Below are 15,705 nucleotides of genomic sequence, written 5' to 3' on the forward strand. Positions count from 1 at the left end.
ATTTGGAAATTTAGTGATGGTCCAAAATGCATCTTTAAGAAAAGAAAAAGCACCCCTATACACATGGCCCCAGTTTTTTCTCTTTTTTACCTCTTCTTTTTTCCCTCTGGACTCTTTTTAAGGCCCCCCCCCTTCCCCTCCCGCCTCCGCCTTTTCAGGCTAAATAAAAGCGTTGTAAACATGAAATACCAGCAGGGAAGGGAATGCCTTACAGGCTTAGGCTGGCTTCAGACTGTGGGGCTGTCTGACAGGCTGCTCCCCCTTCAGTCTGACAGCTCTCATGGTCCTCACGAGGAGCTCACTGGTGGTCCTGGGTTATCCACATACGCACTCATACACAATTGGCCACAAATACATACATACACACACACACACTTCAGCTTCAGAGTGCTTGCAATTAAGGGTTCTGCAAATAGAGAAAGGGGTGCTATACATGGGAAAAAGCTGGGTGTGAATAAGAGTGTGATTGTTTTATTTTTACTCTGCTTAAAGTAAATTTATGGAGAGAAACTAGGCTGAGGCTGATTTCTGATGGTAGCTTATTAACTACAATAAACATAAAATGAAACATACAACATGGAGCGGAGGGTAATGCCATGGGAAAAAACCTTAGAAACCCTTTTTTAGGCTGGCCAACTACCAGTGCTTCAAATTGATTCAGGATTGCAATTCTGCATTCTTCTGAAATTCATTCCATGTTGAATTTTAGATACCCCACCTCCCCCCTTAGTGGAGGGATATTGTGTTTAATGCATTCAGTACATGATACAAATAAGTGAATTAAGTATTGAGTAAGATAATTCCCATTAGCCCTGTAAATAATTTTATTAGCCTGTTTTTTCAACCCAAAGCTAACAAATCCTGGACAAGTGACCACACTACCGATACAATGCTCAGTTACCCGTACTCGTAAAATTCACCGATACCAACGTTCCTGTACCTGCTGATGTGACGTAAGCTGATTGCACACTGCTGTGCTGATGAACAAATGACTCAAACTGGCAGGGAAGGAGGCTCTGATCCCACAATTTCTGACACAATTTTCAATCATTCCAACTTAGCAAATTCTCACCAGAAATTAACTGTAATTTTTTCTTATTTTAATTTTTTTTTATGATTAACATTTTTTGTTGATTTTTCTCTTAGATTAATACAAAACCACACATATCAGTATTTGTAACATAACCCCCTTTATCCTCCCCCTTCCCACCCTAGCTGTGTCAGTGCTACATTCATGACCTGGTTTAATCCAGTGCTGTACAAGGCTCTGTATCATTAAAAGAAAGGAAAATAAAATAAATAAATAAATAAATAAATAAATAATACTAATAATAACAAATAAAATAAATATACAAATATAAATATACAAATAAGTGAGCAGACAAACACACAAGTCATAGAAATAGATAAATCAATCAATAAATAAGCAAAACGACAAAATTAATAAAAGTAAAAATGGCAATAACAATAAAGCAGATCACCGCATGTTACTCCTCTTTAAGAGCTCTCTATAAATCTTAAATATTTGTCCCATTTACGGCTGCACACTTCTAAATACCCAAACAATTTAAATGATAGTTTTTCATATGCAGCTTAGCTTGTTTTTAAATACACAATCACATCTGCATCCCCTTAAAACAGAATATATGATATGAATTTAGATCACAGCCTTTTGAAATTTACAATAAGAATTTGCATTATGTGGTTTTATTTAGGATTAGGTTTTCTTGCCACTCTTATGTGTTTATGGATCAGGAATTGTTGAAGGCTAGTGAAAATCTGACTGCTTATGAAGGAATGAAAAATGCAGCCTTGCTCTCTCCTTTTACTGCATTAGAGAAACATTTGCATTTGTTTAGCGCAAGCCTGGAGCGATTAACACCTGCCTGTCGTTTAATGTAAGACTTTTACTCCATCATTGTTTCATCTGAACTGTCTTATCCAAACCTTGTTTCACACATGGCAAACTCTTGTTGGGCCTAAGGCTGCAATCGCCAGGCATTAACAAATACCAGCCTATTCCAATCTCTAATAGGCCAGATAAGCTAGTTTAAAAGGAGCACAACGACTGATAGAAACGTGTACAGGATGGTAGACCAACGTTTGTCTTTGTCTGTGTATGTGTGTGTTTGAGAATTTATGATTAGATTTGTTGTAAAGTTTTAAAAGTTTTAAATTGACTAGTTTAATGGGGGAGTAAAAAGCTTCCAACTGCCAACTTCCAACATGATATGGTCCACATTTGGGTTTGTGTGTGTGTGTATGTAGGAATGTCTTGTTAGAATTGTTGTAAAAAAGTGAAGTTTTGAAACCTTTTTGAATGTGTTGTTTTTAGGGATGCCTTGACACTGATGCTGATATCGGGTGTCGGGCTGATACCTAGGGTTGCCACCTCAGCCCGGTAAAGTTCCTGGACAGTTGATCAAATACACAATCACATCTGCTTCCCCAATACGGGTAGAGATACATAAGCCAACTAAACGGAGTTCGTATATGTCGACTTTATTCTGTTTGACTGAGTAGAATTGTGAGGTATAAATGTTACTTTTTTTAACTGTCTGTAAAATAGCCTATAGAGAGACAATGTTGTCCTACTGTGTACATTTATGCCCGGCCTTTATTTTTTAGCAGTGCACTGGACTAGCAGCGCTGCTCAGGTTCTCAGCCTGTTTGAGGCTGCATCATTTGCATCATTAGTAAAATCTACTGCATCATGCGCATGTTAAAAATAAACAACTATATTTTTTACTTCAAGCCCCCCAGTGTAGAACGAATGATGTCTGTAATTCACACCAGATTGTATAACATTAATCATAGACTTGTTGACGAATATAGAACCCTGTGGACAAGACATGTATTGGAAAGGCAGGTGCCTGCTTCATGACAAAGGCCATTATATCCAGCCGAGGTATGAATGAGCTTGTCATGAAGCACCAGTGACACATTACACCAATAACGGTCGCGATGTCTTAGACTTGTCAATACCAGGTCTTATTTTGTTTTACAGTGTAATTATGTGGTTCCGGTGGAGGAAAAGAGAGAGAGGCAAAATGACAGAGGTATAGAAAAAATAGCAAGAAAGAGTGATAAAGTGATGCAGGGAAAGACAGACAGAGAGACAAAGAGAGAGGAAAGCTGGATGTCGGAGACTGTAATGAGCTCTGTCACTGTGTTATCTGTGCTCTTGGGTTTCCTTATCGGTGTGTGCATGCCACTACCACGCCTGCTTCTGCACTGGTGTGTGTGCCAGCGGTGAGCCTGTGCCGGGGCGAAGCAGCGAGACAGACGCCGGGCTGTCCAGCATTCCTGCTCTGAAAGGAGCCCACCGCCATCGCCACTGCACCACGGGGGGATTTGGTTACAGACCATGAAAAGGCAGCCATGCTCACTGAGACAGGCCTTGCTAGTGCTGCCAATAATTCGCTCTCACTGTTTGCTGGGTATTCGACCCAGAGCAGACCAGTTCGGCTCCAAACCGGACCCTTGCTGTGCTGAGAGTTTATGAGTTCATTACATGCAAATAAGGAGGACTGCAGCACAGTCGCTTTAGCCCAGCATTGAATGTGTGTTTATTAATCCCTTTACCTTAAGACTAGGCCCGCATGAAATGGAACAAGGTGTGATGTGCAGTAAAGCTGTTGAACATTGAGATGACAGTGTGAAATGTGATAAATTACAATTACAAAGAGTTCTAAGTTCAAGAATCTTTTTTTCAAGTTATTTAACTGTATATAACAGTAATGACAATATTCTGCATATCTGACATGCATTGTTCGCACTGCTCCTTAAAAAGAGCATTACTATACTCATTTGAGCAAATAGTAAAAATGACAAAATTACAAAATCTGTAGTGCCTACATACATACATCATCTAAACCGCTTATCCTTCTGGGTCACGGTGAGGTGCTGGAGCCTATCCCAGCTGTCATTGGGCGGAAGGCAGGATACACCCTGGACAGGTTGCCAGCCCATCGCAGGGCATCTGTAGTGCCTAGTGAAAAATAAAAATTCTAGGTTACTTTCAGCACAGCAGCATATTTTGTGTGTTGGAAGGCTGTTACTACAAACAGTCAGCATTTCCTGAAGAGCTTTCTCTATATATGGGAAATTGTTTTTGCTTGTCTTGTTTTCTATGTTTTCACCGTGTTAAGTATCAGCTAAGTAACTCTTCACAAATTGGCTGTTTTCAGATTAAAAATAAGAAGGTGATAAGGGACTTGGTTTTAACACTGGCTGTGAAAATATGCCATTTGAATTTCTGTTTATCTAAAAGACTACACTGTCTTTCTGGGTGTAAATTACAAGCCATGTGATTTTGTGGTCTCATTCTCAGTTTAGTTTAACATAGTAAAGGCAAAATAATGAGTGTCACGCTGCAGAAAAATGGTGCTTTTTTTGCTGCTCAATGTGGCACGTGTGGTGTGGCCTTAGGTGTAAAAATAATTTATATACATAATATATGGATTACTTGCCTAATAATACTTGTGAAAAAACTGCAGAGGCAAACCTCACAAAAATGTATTTTACAAAAGGTATGCATGAATAGACTTACATAGGTCACCTTATAGTTAGACTGTCTGCCAGGTGTCCCCAAGACCTCTGCCACAATTCAAGTATCAATTCATTTTAAGTATCAAACATTGTACAGTTTCAGTAAATTAGCTGTTCTGATACCTTACCAGAGAGAGAGAGAGAGAGAGAATGAGGATGTCCAGATTGTGTAACATCATCAGAGTAGGAATGTAACAGTGATCCTGGCTGAGGTTAGTGCTACAGATGCTAACTCATCTGACGATTTTATCTGTTACAATAAAGTCTGACTGTGCTTTGTGACAAACACAGATGAAAGTCTATGTGTAAGTGGAGAACGCTGGTCTCTGAATCCTTTCACCCAACACCTTCTGCTCTCGCTTACCCTGTGAGGAGCTGAGCGAAGTGCAGGCTTGTTGCTGGCCCAGCACAGACCCAGCAACAACTGGCTCAGCTTTATTCCCACAGCTGGGCCTATACTGGAGCCCTTACACCTGCATAAATAATAGCAGGATTAGCACATGCTGAGTTTTCTTTTCAGATATAGCTTTATGTATAAACACTGGATTGGAGTGGGAAGAAAAAACAGCAGACTCCACTATATGTGCTTTAAATCTGTGAGTGGTGTTGATGGTTATATTTTGACACATTGCATGCATGGCTGGGAATCAAGAAACTGTGACGGGTATTATTTTCAACCACTGTAAGCCTTGTTTTTAACTATTGTGTCTGTGCATGTGTTTATCTGTCCACAGCACTGTAGACATGGTATGTGTGTGAATAAAGAGATGGAGACAAGACCAGTGCATGGTGAGTGGGGACCATGGGGGCCCTACAGTGTGTGTTCCAGGACCTGCGGTGGTGGAACACGGAGCACATCTAGAGACTGTAACAGACCTGAGTAAGTACACACATCTGAGTAAAAAATACAGAGAAAAACCAGTGAAAACCCCTCATAAAAACTAAGCAAAAGCACAATCATTTCTTGGCAATGAACACATAAATAAATGTTTCATCTTAAATCCACACTGTTTTGTGTATTTTTTTTTTTGAAGCAACAGGAATGGGAGTTCTGTTTTATTTCCATATGTGTGTGTATTTGTGTGTGTGATAGGCCAAGGAATGGTGGGCGGTTTTGTGTGGGACGCCGCATGAAGTTCCGTTCCTGTAATACAGAACCATGTCCAAGGGGCTGGAAAGACTTCCGAGAGGAGCAGTGCTCCCAGTTTGATGGCAAACACTTTAACATAAATGGACTGCCTCCCACCGTCCGCTGGGTGCCCAAATACAGTGGCAGTGAGTGTTTCAGCTGTGCAGCACACATAGAGTAACACATCAGTTATAAGAACTTATGAATTAACATTACAATTCCCTAGCAAGCCAGATGAAGGGTCTTATAGTAATCCAGCCTGAGACAAAGGCATGAATTTCTCACTGTCAGCAGTGAAGAGAATGTTACAGACCTTGGAGACATTAAGCAGGTGATAGTAGGATAATCAACAGATCACTAATGCAGTCCTTAAAAGTGAAGACACTGTCAAAAATTATGTCTTTTTTGTCTTTATATACAGCAAAATAAACGACTTTAAATGAACACGTATATTTTTCTCTGAGCCTTATTTCCAGTAATCAAGATCCATCTTATATGTATTTAATTCTAGGAAAGAGACATTCACTGGTTAATCTGAGCATCTGTGCTTACGCTAGATACACTGTAGCTGTGGCGTCTGCATATTGATGAAAGCAAATGTAACGTTTCTTTATTAGTTATACTGGCAAAGGTATACTTGTGCACAGATTATATAATGAAGGGCCCAGAATAGTACTTTGCAGAATGCCACAAGACTCTATGCACTCTTAATATGGATAGACAAAAGGGTAAATGAAAATGGAGGCCATGTAAATATGCACATGCCCACATGTACATGACTCTTTGTCAATCACCCCTTTCCTTGCATGGTTAGAGTCCGCTCTTTGGCAACACATGGCTAGCTGACTTTAGAAAGATGGATTAGACAGATCAAAAGTGAAATGGAAACATGAGAGTAAATGTTGCTTTTTTATTGTGTATGTTTTGAATTTTACTTGTAATGGTATTACAGCACAGGCTTCTATTTGCAGTCTTAATGAAGGATCGATGTAAGCTGTTCTGTCGTGTTGCTGGGACAATGGCCTACTACCAGCTACGAGATCGTGTGGTTGACGGAACTCCGTGTGGACCAGACACTTACGACATCTGTGTGCAAGGCCTGTGCAGGGTACTCAAATACACAGTCACATAGTATACTCCTAAGAGGCTACTACTCTTGTATTTACTGATTCTTTTAACCATAAAACCCATATTTTTGTATGTAATTCTCCAGCAAGCAGGTTGTGATCATGTTTTGAACTCCAAGGCAAGGAATGATAAGTGTGGAGTGTGTGGAGGGGACAACTCGTCATGTAAGACTGTCGCCGGCACCTTCAACAACGCACAATATGGTAAGCTTATGATTCATATATTAAGTCTTTCACCTTAGGCATCAATAATGAAGGTGGGCAGTTTCTTATGTTATCTATGCGGACTTTTACTATATATTTTATTAATGTTATTACATGTAAGTAAGCCATCTCTGTGCAAGTGCCACGCAATGATTAGTCTAAAACCCCTTGAAGGTTAATCTCCAGCTGGTTTGTTGTGTCTTTAAAGCGAGGAGAGTACCGGCAATGCTCTCATTGTTGGAAGAAGTCAAACCCAAAACATCAGCGCAGGCTGGGATGGGTCTGGGGTAAACAAAGTCAGGGCAGCAGGATATTCCTCCTTTCTTTAAACTCCTCTATGTTCTTCTCCCCTAGCACCAAATCAGAAAGCTTCCTTCTCCATTTACAGCCAAACAGAACAGTAAAAAGCTAACAAGAGGCTGGCTGACATTGGCCATGTAAGGTGCCCCCAAAAAAATCACTCAGTATCTTTATGTACAAAGTAGAGGATTCCAAACTATTCCACAGAGTCCTGCTTTTTCCCTAAACATTCCATAAACTCTTCATTGGGCCCCGATTATCTCCACCTCATCTCAGCTCCATGCTGAAGCATAAATATGCATGTAAAGAAAAAAGGGAATGTGTAGAGGTGTAAAAATAAGTACTTACAATGAATGTCTTATAAATGTCAAAGGTATTTTCTTTATCAATCCACTCAGTAACACATATACAAAATTATACCTCAACTTTATGTCATTCTTCTTTTCCTCCTCATATATGATGTAGCAATTTTGGCTTTGTGCACTTGAGCCATTGAAGCATCCAGCTTAATTGCCACCATTAGAAAAAACCTCAACTGTTTTTTAGAATAAAAATGTGTGGTGGTATTCAGGGTTACACTGACTTTGACTCCTGTTAGGTCGGTAAGCAATTATGTTGTCTCTAATTAGACATCTCATTATCCAGGTGAACAGGCGTGATCAGGTACATCAGACACGCAATAGTAGTGTTGTAGTACTCAAGCCCGATCTCTGTCTCAAGACTGGTCTCGTGGCCATAAAGTAGTGGTCTTGGTCTTGTCTTGGTCTTGGGTTAAGGTGGACTCAGAAATTGTTCTCGAGACCAGCCTAGTGCGATGCTTCCGTCTGGAAACTGAATTATCATTGAATATCAACAAAACCAGAATAAACAGAATGAAACAGTCCTTTCTGTGCATCAGGGGTTCACAATCTTTTGCAGCTCATGGCCCACATAAATGACAACAAAAGCTTCCTCTCAAATTGTTTTTTTCTGACTCACATTATGAGAAGTCTAATTTGGCAGCTACGGAGTGCTGGGTATCAGGCTGAAGAGAGGAAAGCTGCATACGGAGCGCCGGCTCATATCAACAGGCTTGGATACATATTCATGATGTTTAGTCTTCAAGTGACAACGTAAATTGTTGATTTACAAAGATTCATTTGATAAGACCTCAGAGCAAAAACAGCAGAGTCTAATGCACTAAGTGACTGAACAGAAGCAGATCAGAGCTCACAGCTCTCCCCGATTAACGTCATAGTGGAAAGTCAAGACAGAGTGATCTTATCAGAATATTGAGAGATTTTGTGTCGTTTTTCAAGCTGGATTACTGGCTGATACTTCTCTGCAGATCAGTGGAAAGGCTCTGGCTAAAGAGGGTGAGTCCTGCTGAGTGTTCTGATATGTGTATAGCCTGTGCATTAGATTATTTTTGAGTTATGAAGCCTAAAAAACATGATATAATGTCATGATGGCAAGAGGATTTTGAAGGTTTTTCGATCTCTCTTTGGCTAGACAGGCTAGGGTCTGAATGCTGTGATTTGTGTATCATGTCTGTAAGATAAACCATTCTGAAGTTATGATGGCTGGAAGGCAGCTATGCATGTTGCCCACAAAAATAGAGTTAACTAAGTATTATTTGTTTGTCGATGTTCACTGGTTCAAAAATTCAAACATTCCCTGAGAGCAGATCAGAATGTTATTATTACCATGTTTTCATTTAATAATAAAAATGGGTGTAGTTTAATTTATGTTGATTTGATTTAAGGTAATGATTCTGAATGAGTTTTAAAGAAGAAAGAAACAGGTAAAAAACCTTTTACCACTGGTTCCAGTAATGCAAAGTTGGACTGAAATTATAATATAATAAAAATGTGTGATGTTTTAGACTATATATATTATTTTTATATTTTATTTATTTTTTATTTTTATATTCTGAAAAAATTTGGACTTGATGTGTCCAGGTCTCGGTCTTGACTTTGCCTCAGCTCTAGCAGTTTTGACTGCAACATTACAGAATAGACCAGGGATGTCAAACTCCAGCCCCGCAGGGCTTCAGCACTGCAGTTGTTTATACTGCACTTTAGTGTTTTCAACTTATCAGCTTTAACAGGGTGTGCTCATGCAGGGTAAACACTAGAACCTGCAGTGCTATGATATTTCTTTGAACATAGGAAGATATCTGCAGCTCTCGTAGGAATTTCAGTGAGCTAAAAGTAAGCACAGGTCAAGTACATTAAACTGTATGTAGATGTTGTTCATAGGATGTTTGGAAAGTGCTTTAGTGACCTAGCAGAATAAAAATCCTGAGAACTTCACAGTAACCCTGCTAGAGATTCTGGTGCTTAATTTCTTTTGCCATTCCATGAGGTCAAGCCCTCCAATACACTCTGTTGTAAGTTGAAACCCTTTAGTATCAATCTGAGGTAGACCACAAGCATCCTGAAGCTTTAACTGGGAGCGTGTTCCCTTTCTGTTGCAGCACCATGTTTGCATTTTGGGGTCAGGCTTTGGTTTCTTTCCATTGTGTGCACAGCCTAAGGTTTCAGTCCTCTGCCTCTGATCTGAGATCAGTGCGCATGGGCTATTGTATGGATGGTCCATAGTTTGCCCTGCTGCCATTAACCATTCACAGATTTGTGCTGAATGTATATGAAAGTCTGTGTGGATGTGATATGTGTGGGTTTTCTTTGTGGGAGAGACAACTGCAGTGGTTTTCTTGTGTCATACTCAACGTACACTTATATGGTCACGCTGTCCACACCATTAAGGCAGGGACATTGATCACTACTTTTGTTGCTGTCTGGAAATGCAGTAGTGAGAAATGAGAATCTAAGTTGATTTTCTATGTAATGATTAGTGTTAACTGAGCTCTACTGAATCCTAAAGCTTTCAAAGATGTGTTGATTGCATTCTACAGTTCAGAGTACATGCACTTGGATGTAAATTTATAGACTTGCTTTACTTAGGCAAAAGTCTGGCACAGTTCTAGCTCAATTAAAAGCATTAACAATGAGGTTGAAAATGAACACGCTCCAGGAATGAGAGGATAGTTAAGGAAAAAGCCATAACCTTTACCAGTGCTGCCCTCTATGGACTTAAATGTCCAGTAACACACTAAATCTCTTCTCTTCTCTTCTCTTCTCTTCTCTTCTCTTCTTTCAAACAAGGTGACCACTTGTAAATTATAAGGCAAACCTAGTGCTGTGGCATAGTTATTTCTACCTTTCTTTTCACTCCTTTTGGTTTTGTGGGTGGGCCTCCAGGAGGGTTATGGGGTTATGTGTGGGAGCAAGGCTTTCTTTTTTCTTTGTTTTCATTCTTTCTTTCTTGCGTTTGATTTTCCATGTGTGACATTTGAAGCCTAAAGGGCACCATCCATTTCCTTTGGACCAGTCTGTGCAACATGGTGAAGCTATTAAATCAAGATGTGATAAAAAAAAAAAAAGTGTCACTGCTGTTGTGTGAGTATGACAAAAAATTATTTTTTCTTCTTTTTTCATGTTTTTTCCCCTTTTCTTAGGTTATAATGTTGTGGTGCGAATTCCAGCTGGTGCAACCAACATTGATATAAAGCAGGTCAGCTACTCGGGAACACCAGAAGATGATAACTACCTCGGTAGGTCTTATCTGAGGAAGCAGCCATTAACGTTTTGCTTAACTCTCATGCAATCCAGTAACAACCACTAGAGCCTTAGAGGGTGGAAGAAAAGTAAATGTAACAAATCAACTTGGGAAGAAGCTAACTTATTTATCCTCATATTTATATATTCTCACATGTCATTTGTTTAACTTTGTGAATAAACTCTGTACAACTGATTGCCAGTGAATAAGAGACTGAGGCTGTGGTTCCGATGAGTGCTAGCTCCTTTCCTCTGAGAACGAAGGGAGGAAATAGAAATCCAGACAGTCTGAGAATTGTGGGGAAAAGGGGTGAAGGGAAAGCAAACGAAGTGTCAGAGAAAGCAAAAGATGAATGAGGGGAGAGAGGGGGTAATTAGAGACAGATGCAGAGAAAGAGTTGATGAAAGAGTGTAATAAGGAGTGAAAGTGCACAAGAGTGTTAAGAAAAGTGCTGCGTTTGCTTAAACTTTTCACACCGTAGTGGGGCAAATTGGCCCCTTTAAAGGGTGATTGGGTGAACAAACAATGGCATGTGAGCTCACGCACACAGTCTCAGAGGACAACCAAAACTCCAAAAGTATGCAACATATTTGCACACACGTAAGTAGATATGGTAAAGCATCTCATTTTCAGAATATTTTAATGTGAAGCATTAATAATGTAAATACATTAATGGCACTAGTGTAGTTTAGAGTTTAAAGAATTATGTGTTAGTGTCTTGAGTATGTGGATATTGCGTTCACAGCTTACCTTTTAAGTACAGTGAAATCAACTGTGATTATGTAGTTATATATGAATACTTGCTCCGTTTTCCTTGTAGAAATCCTACAAGTCATTAACTGTGTTGTGGTAATTAAAGTGCTTGCACTGTTAACTATAGTGATTGCACTTAGAACAATGTTGAAATGGCTGCATTTTATTCATGAGTAAATGTGAATGATTTGCAGAAAATATGTAAGTGCATTTGGTTGCTTTTGATTGATCTGACTCATCTACAGGTGGTTCACAAGCTCTGTTGTTGGGTTAAATTTCCCTGCTTAAAATGTAAGATCACATTGTTGATAGTGTATGTCATTAAAATGGCACTCTTTCAAATTTCAAATTAGATATAAAAATATTTGTATTTGCAGACCTATTCATGATTATTCCTAAACAGGAATATGTTTTCAGTTATATATTTTTAATTATTCTATCTTCACAGCTCTTTCTGACAGTCAGTCCAACTTCCTTCTGAATGGAAACTTGGTGGTGTCCATGTTTAAAAGGGAAATCTCCTTTAAGGGAACAGAGATTGAGTACAGTGGCTCCAACACCACAGTGGAGCGCATCAACTGCACGGAGCGTATAGAGGAGGAACTCATTCTCCAGGCAAGTTTAACAAGGTTAACCATAGAGGGATTCAAAAATGAGATTGTGAGATTCAGATCTTCTTTAAGCTCATCATTATAAGCTGACTGGGTCTAATTTCTGTGTAGCTGCTCTATAAGTTGTCATTTCACTGATGCTGAAATCGTTCTAATGCTTCACTTTCTCAGGTGCTGTGTGTGGGAAACCTCTATAATCCTGATGTGCGTTACTCCTTTAACATCCCGATAGAGGAGCAGCAAGAGCAATTTGTGTGGGACTCGTCCGGCCCCTGGCAAGAATGCAGTCGCATGTGCCAAGGTGACTTTGTCCTTTCAATCTTTATTAATAAACATTTATAATGAGCTAGCTAGAGCAGGTCTCAAAAACAAACAAGACGTCTATACGTTTACAATACGTCTACACTTATACATATGTGCTACTTTAGGAGAGCGACGACGAAAAGCAGTATGTGTACGTAGGAGTGATCACTTGGTGGTGTCAGACCAGAGGTGTGAGCATTTAGCTCGACCTAGGGGAGCTATGGAGTCCTGCAATACAGACTGCGAACTCAGGTATGCACACACACATGCATACAGACTTGCATCAAGTCCTGGGTCTGAATTTTGTGACTGAAACATCACATCAAGCTTGGAAATTCTATTAGTAGTCTGGAAACACATAAATACGGAATCTAAGGTTTAAAGTCTCATGAAGCCCCAAATGCCTGCCAGTTGTTGCAGAACCCAGTGCCTCTAGAGGTGTAATAATACGCTCAGCTCAGTTTGATTTGATTCAGTACAGTGCTCACAGTTTGAAATTCTTACGATATTTTGAACAAAATTTGGATAAAAGTAGAACTGGGAGGTACGAGTGTCTGGGTTGACTAAGTCGACTGTGACTTTTGGTGTTCAAATGTGTTTGCGTTAAATGGCATCATTATTAGGATGCAGCTGATATTGCCCAACTCTATGACGCACATTGTCACATCTTCGCATTGCGATGCATTGTACTACAATGTATTGTTACAACCCTATCTCTCACTCAAACAACTCTCCTTCCTAATCAGGTGGCATGTGGCAGGTAAGAGTGAGTGCTCCACAAAGTGTGGGCCTGGGTATCGTACTGTGGAGGTGCTTTGTATGCGCTACAGCCAGATGAAGAGTGTGAGTGAGAAAGTGGAATCTAGAGCCTGTGCAGATTTGGCCAAACCACAGAGCCGTGAGCCCTGCCATGGAGACTGCCTGTTGAAGAGCTGGCAATACAGCGCCTGGTCTCAGGTTTGATGATTCCAAAACTTGTCTCACTGTTAGATTTCTTTACACTGCTGCTTAGATATAGTTATAGCCATAGTTCAGCGAAAAATTAAATGTGCACAATTTTCCCCTTGGCCCAAATGCAGTCAATCAGCCATGGCATGTATGGTGTCTAAAGTTTGCTTCTTTAGTTTTGCAATAGAGCTGTGGGGCTAATGTAGCTAACAAGTAATTGAAGCTTATACCCCACATACCTGCCTTATTATACCATTGTCTCAAACCACATCAAGTTGTTGAGTAAACACAAATAGACTTCACTTTAAAAAATTCTAGAATACAGTTTAAACTGCACTTGTTCAAAAAAAGCAGTAAATATGCTGCCTTATTTTTAAGCTAAAGTTGCTGTAAGTCTTGAGGTGGTTAAGGTGGTGAAAACTCCTGCTATTACATGGTGTCTTTGGGCTGGGGTTATGTGATGCCACAGCCCTCCATGGCCAGGAGTAAGAGTAAAAAGCACTCACCCCCAGCCTAGGGGCTTTGGACGAGTCCTAAACTGCAGGTTTTAGCAATGAACAAATTGAGGGGAAATATGAAACTGAATAAAGATTGGATAAATAATTTAAGCACTTTCAGCTTACAGTGAGGCAGCATATTTACTGTTTTTTTTAGTTCAACTTAAATTGTGTTTTCTTAGGTGTTAGGAGAACTAACTAAACTGAGTAAACTCAAAAACAAAACAAAACAGTGAAATCAGTTACCATTTAAGTTGACCTAACATTTTTATAGTGTTTAACAGCGTATGTGCAAAGTTGTTAGTTACAGTGCTTTTTGAGCTGATGTAAAGTTGTATTTGTCACAGTGTTTTTGAACGGTGTAAAGTTGTATTTGTCGCAGTAATTTTTGAAAGAGCTGATGTAAAGTTGTGTTTGTGACAGTGTTTTAAATGCTGCTGTAAATTTGTGATTTTTGCAGTGCTCTAGGTCCTGTGGACAAGGCACTCGCATGCGTGACTCCTACTGCATGAATAATCTGGGCCGCAGACTGGTGGAGCGAGAGTGTAGTGAGTTCCAGAGAGTTGTCACAGAACCCTGCAATGACATACCCTGTCCTGACTGGTCAGTTAGCGAGTGGACTGAGGTAAGTTACATATACACTGCCTGTCATAAGTTGCCAGTCAGAAGACACCTTGACTACTTTTGAAATTTGAACATTCTCGCTGTTACTTTTCAGTTACGTAAGAGGAAAAGCCTGCAAAGGCTTTGTTAACATAAAATAGCTGTCTTTAATATGTTAGATTATTGCAAACTGACCAAAAAAACATGCTTATTTGTTTTAAAAACATTTTGAAAAACTAGATATCCCCAAACATTTGACAGGCAGTGCACACATATGCAAGCTGCCACTCAGTCATACACAAACTTACTCTGTCATCTCCAGGACCTTGAGTATATGATTTTGTTTCCTCCCTGCTTTGTCTGTAGTGTATGGTGACATGTGGTAAGGGGGTGAGGCACAGACAAGTATTCTGTGTTTTGGAGGAGAAGCCACTCAGTGATGAGCACTGTGATCCCAACAGCAAACCCTCCAGCATAGGCAGCTGCGTACTTCCAGAATGTGCTTCTTGGCAAGTTGGAGTCTGGAGCGCAGTAAGTGTGTGTCTTTATGTGTGGGTGCTACTGTGATTCACATATTGCTCTTTTAAGGATATGAGGCTGGAAGGGAACTCATTTAGAGGAAGTGGAGTTGAAATGTAAGCAGAGCCTCTCATAACTCAACACAATAATCCCCCCGTAACTGTTCTTTCAGAAACACCAGCACACATACCATCACACTGCCAAAGATACAGCTACCTACATTCTTAGAACATTTACACACTTTTTATTTAAAAGAAGTCTGTATATCCACGTCAAATTTAAACACGCAAGGTCTTTTAACTTTGTAAATATGAACAAAAAAGTATGTATTCATAAGCATGAACAAAGATATGTTTAGAGACCAACCAGCAGTCACTCAAAAAGCAGTAGGAGCAACAATTACAGAGAGAACAATAAGAAATAAACTGTAGCACAGTCATCTCCGTTAATGCACCCCATGCAGAAGTATTTTGGAACAATGTACTCTGGCCAGACGAAGCAGCGATGGAGCTCTTTAGCAATAATTCAGCTTGCCATGAGCAAGAAAGGTTGCATGTACG

At 39.8% G+C, this 15,705-nt stretch overlaps 1 protein-coding gene across 2 annotated transcripts in view; it reads left to right on the forward strand.

Moving 5' to 3' along the window:
• The window catches only part of LOC118811805 (A disintegrin and metalloproteinase with thrombospondin motifs 20), a 93,391-nt gene that overhangs the window by 45,052 nt on the left and 32,634 nt on the right, over positions 1-15,705 (forward strand). For both annotated transcript variants that reach the window (XM_036576299.1, XM_036576298.1), the window contains 11 exons: positions 5,286-5,431; positions 5,645-5,826; positions 6,652-6,788; positions 6,894-7,011; positions 10,811-10,906; positions 12,113-12,279; positions 12,447-12,576; positions 12,704-12,830; positions 13,325-13,535; positions 14,484-14,648; positions 14,993-15,157. In XM_036576299.1, coding sequence (XP_036432192.1) covers positions 5,286-5,431; positions 5,645-5,826; positions 6,652-6,788; positions 6,894-7,011; positions 10,811-10,906; positions 12,113-12,279; positions 12,447-12,576; positions 12,704-12,830; positions 13,325-13,535; positions 14,484-14,648; positions 14,993-15,157 — 1,644 coding nt within the window. The remainder of the gene's footprint in view (positions 1-5,285; positions 5,432-5,644; positions 5,827-6,651; positions 6,789-6,893; positions 7,012-10,810; positions 10,907-12,112; positions 12,280-12,446; positions 12,577-12,703; positions 12,831-13,324; positions 13,536-14,483; positions 14,649-14,992; positions 15,158-15,705) is intronic.

This window comes from Colossoma macropomum, unplaced genomic scaffold, assembly GCF_904425465.1.
Source record: "Colossoma macropomum unplaced genomic scaffold, Colossoma_macropomum, whole genome shotgun sequence".
Classification (NCBI taxonomy): domain Eukaryota; kingdom Metazoa; phylum Chordata; class Actinopteri; order Characiformes; family Serrasalmidae; genus Colossoma; species Colossoma macropomum.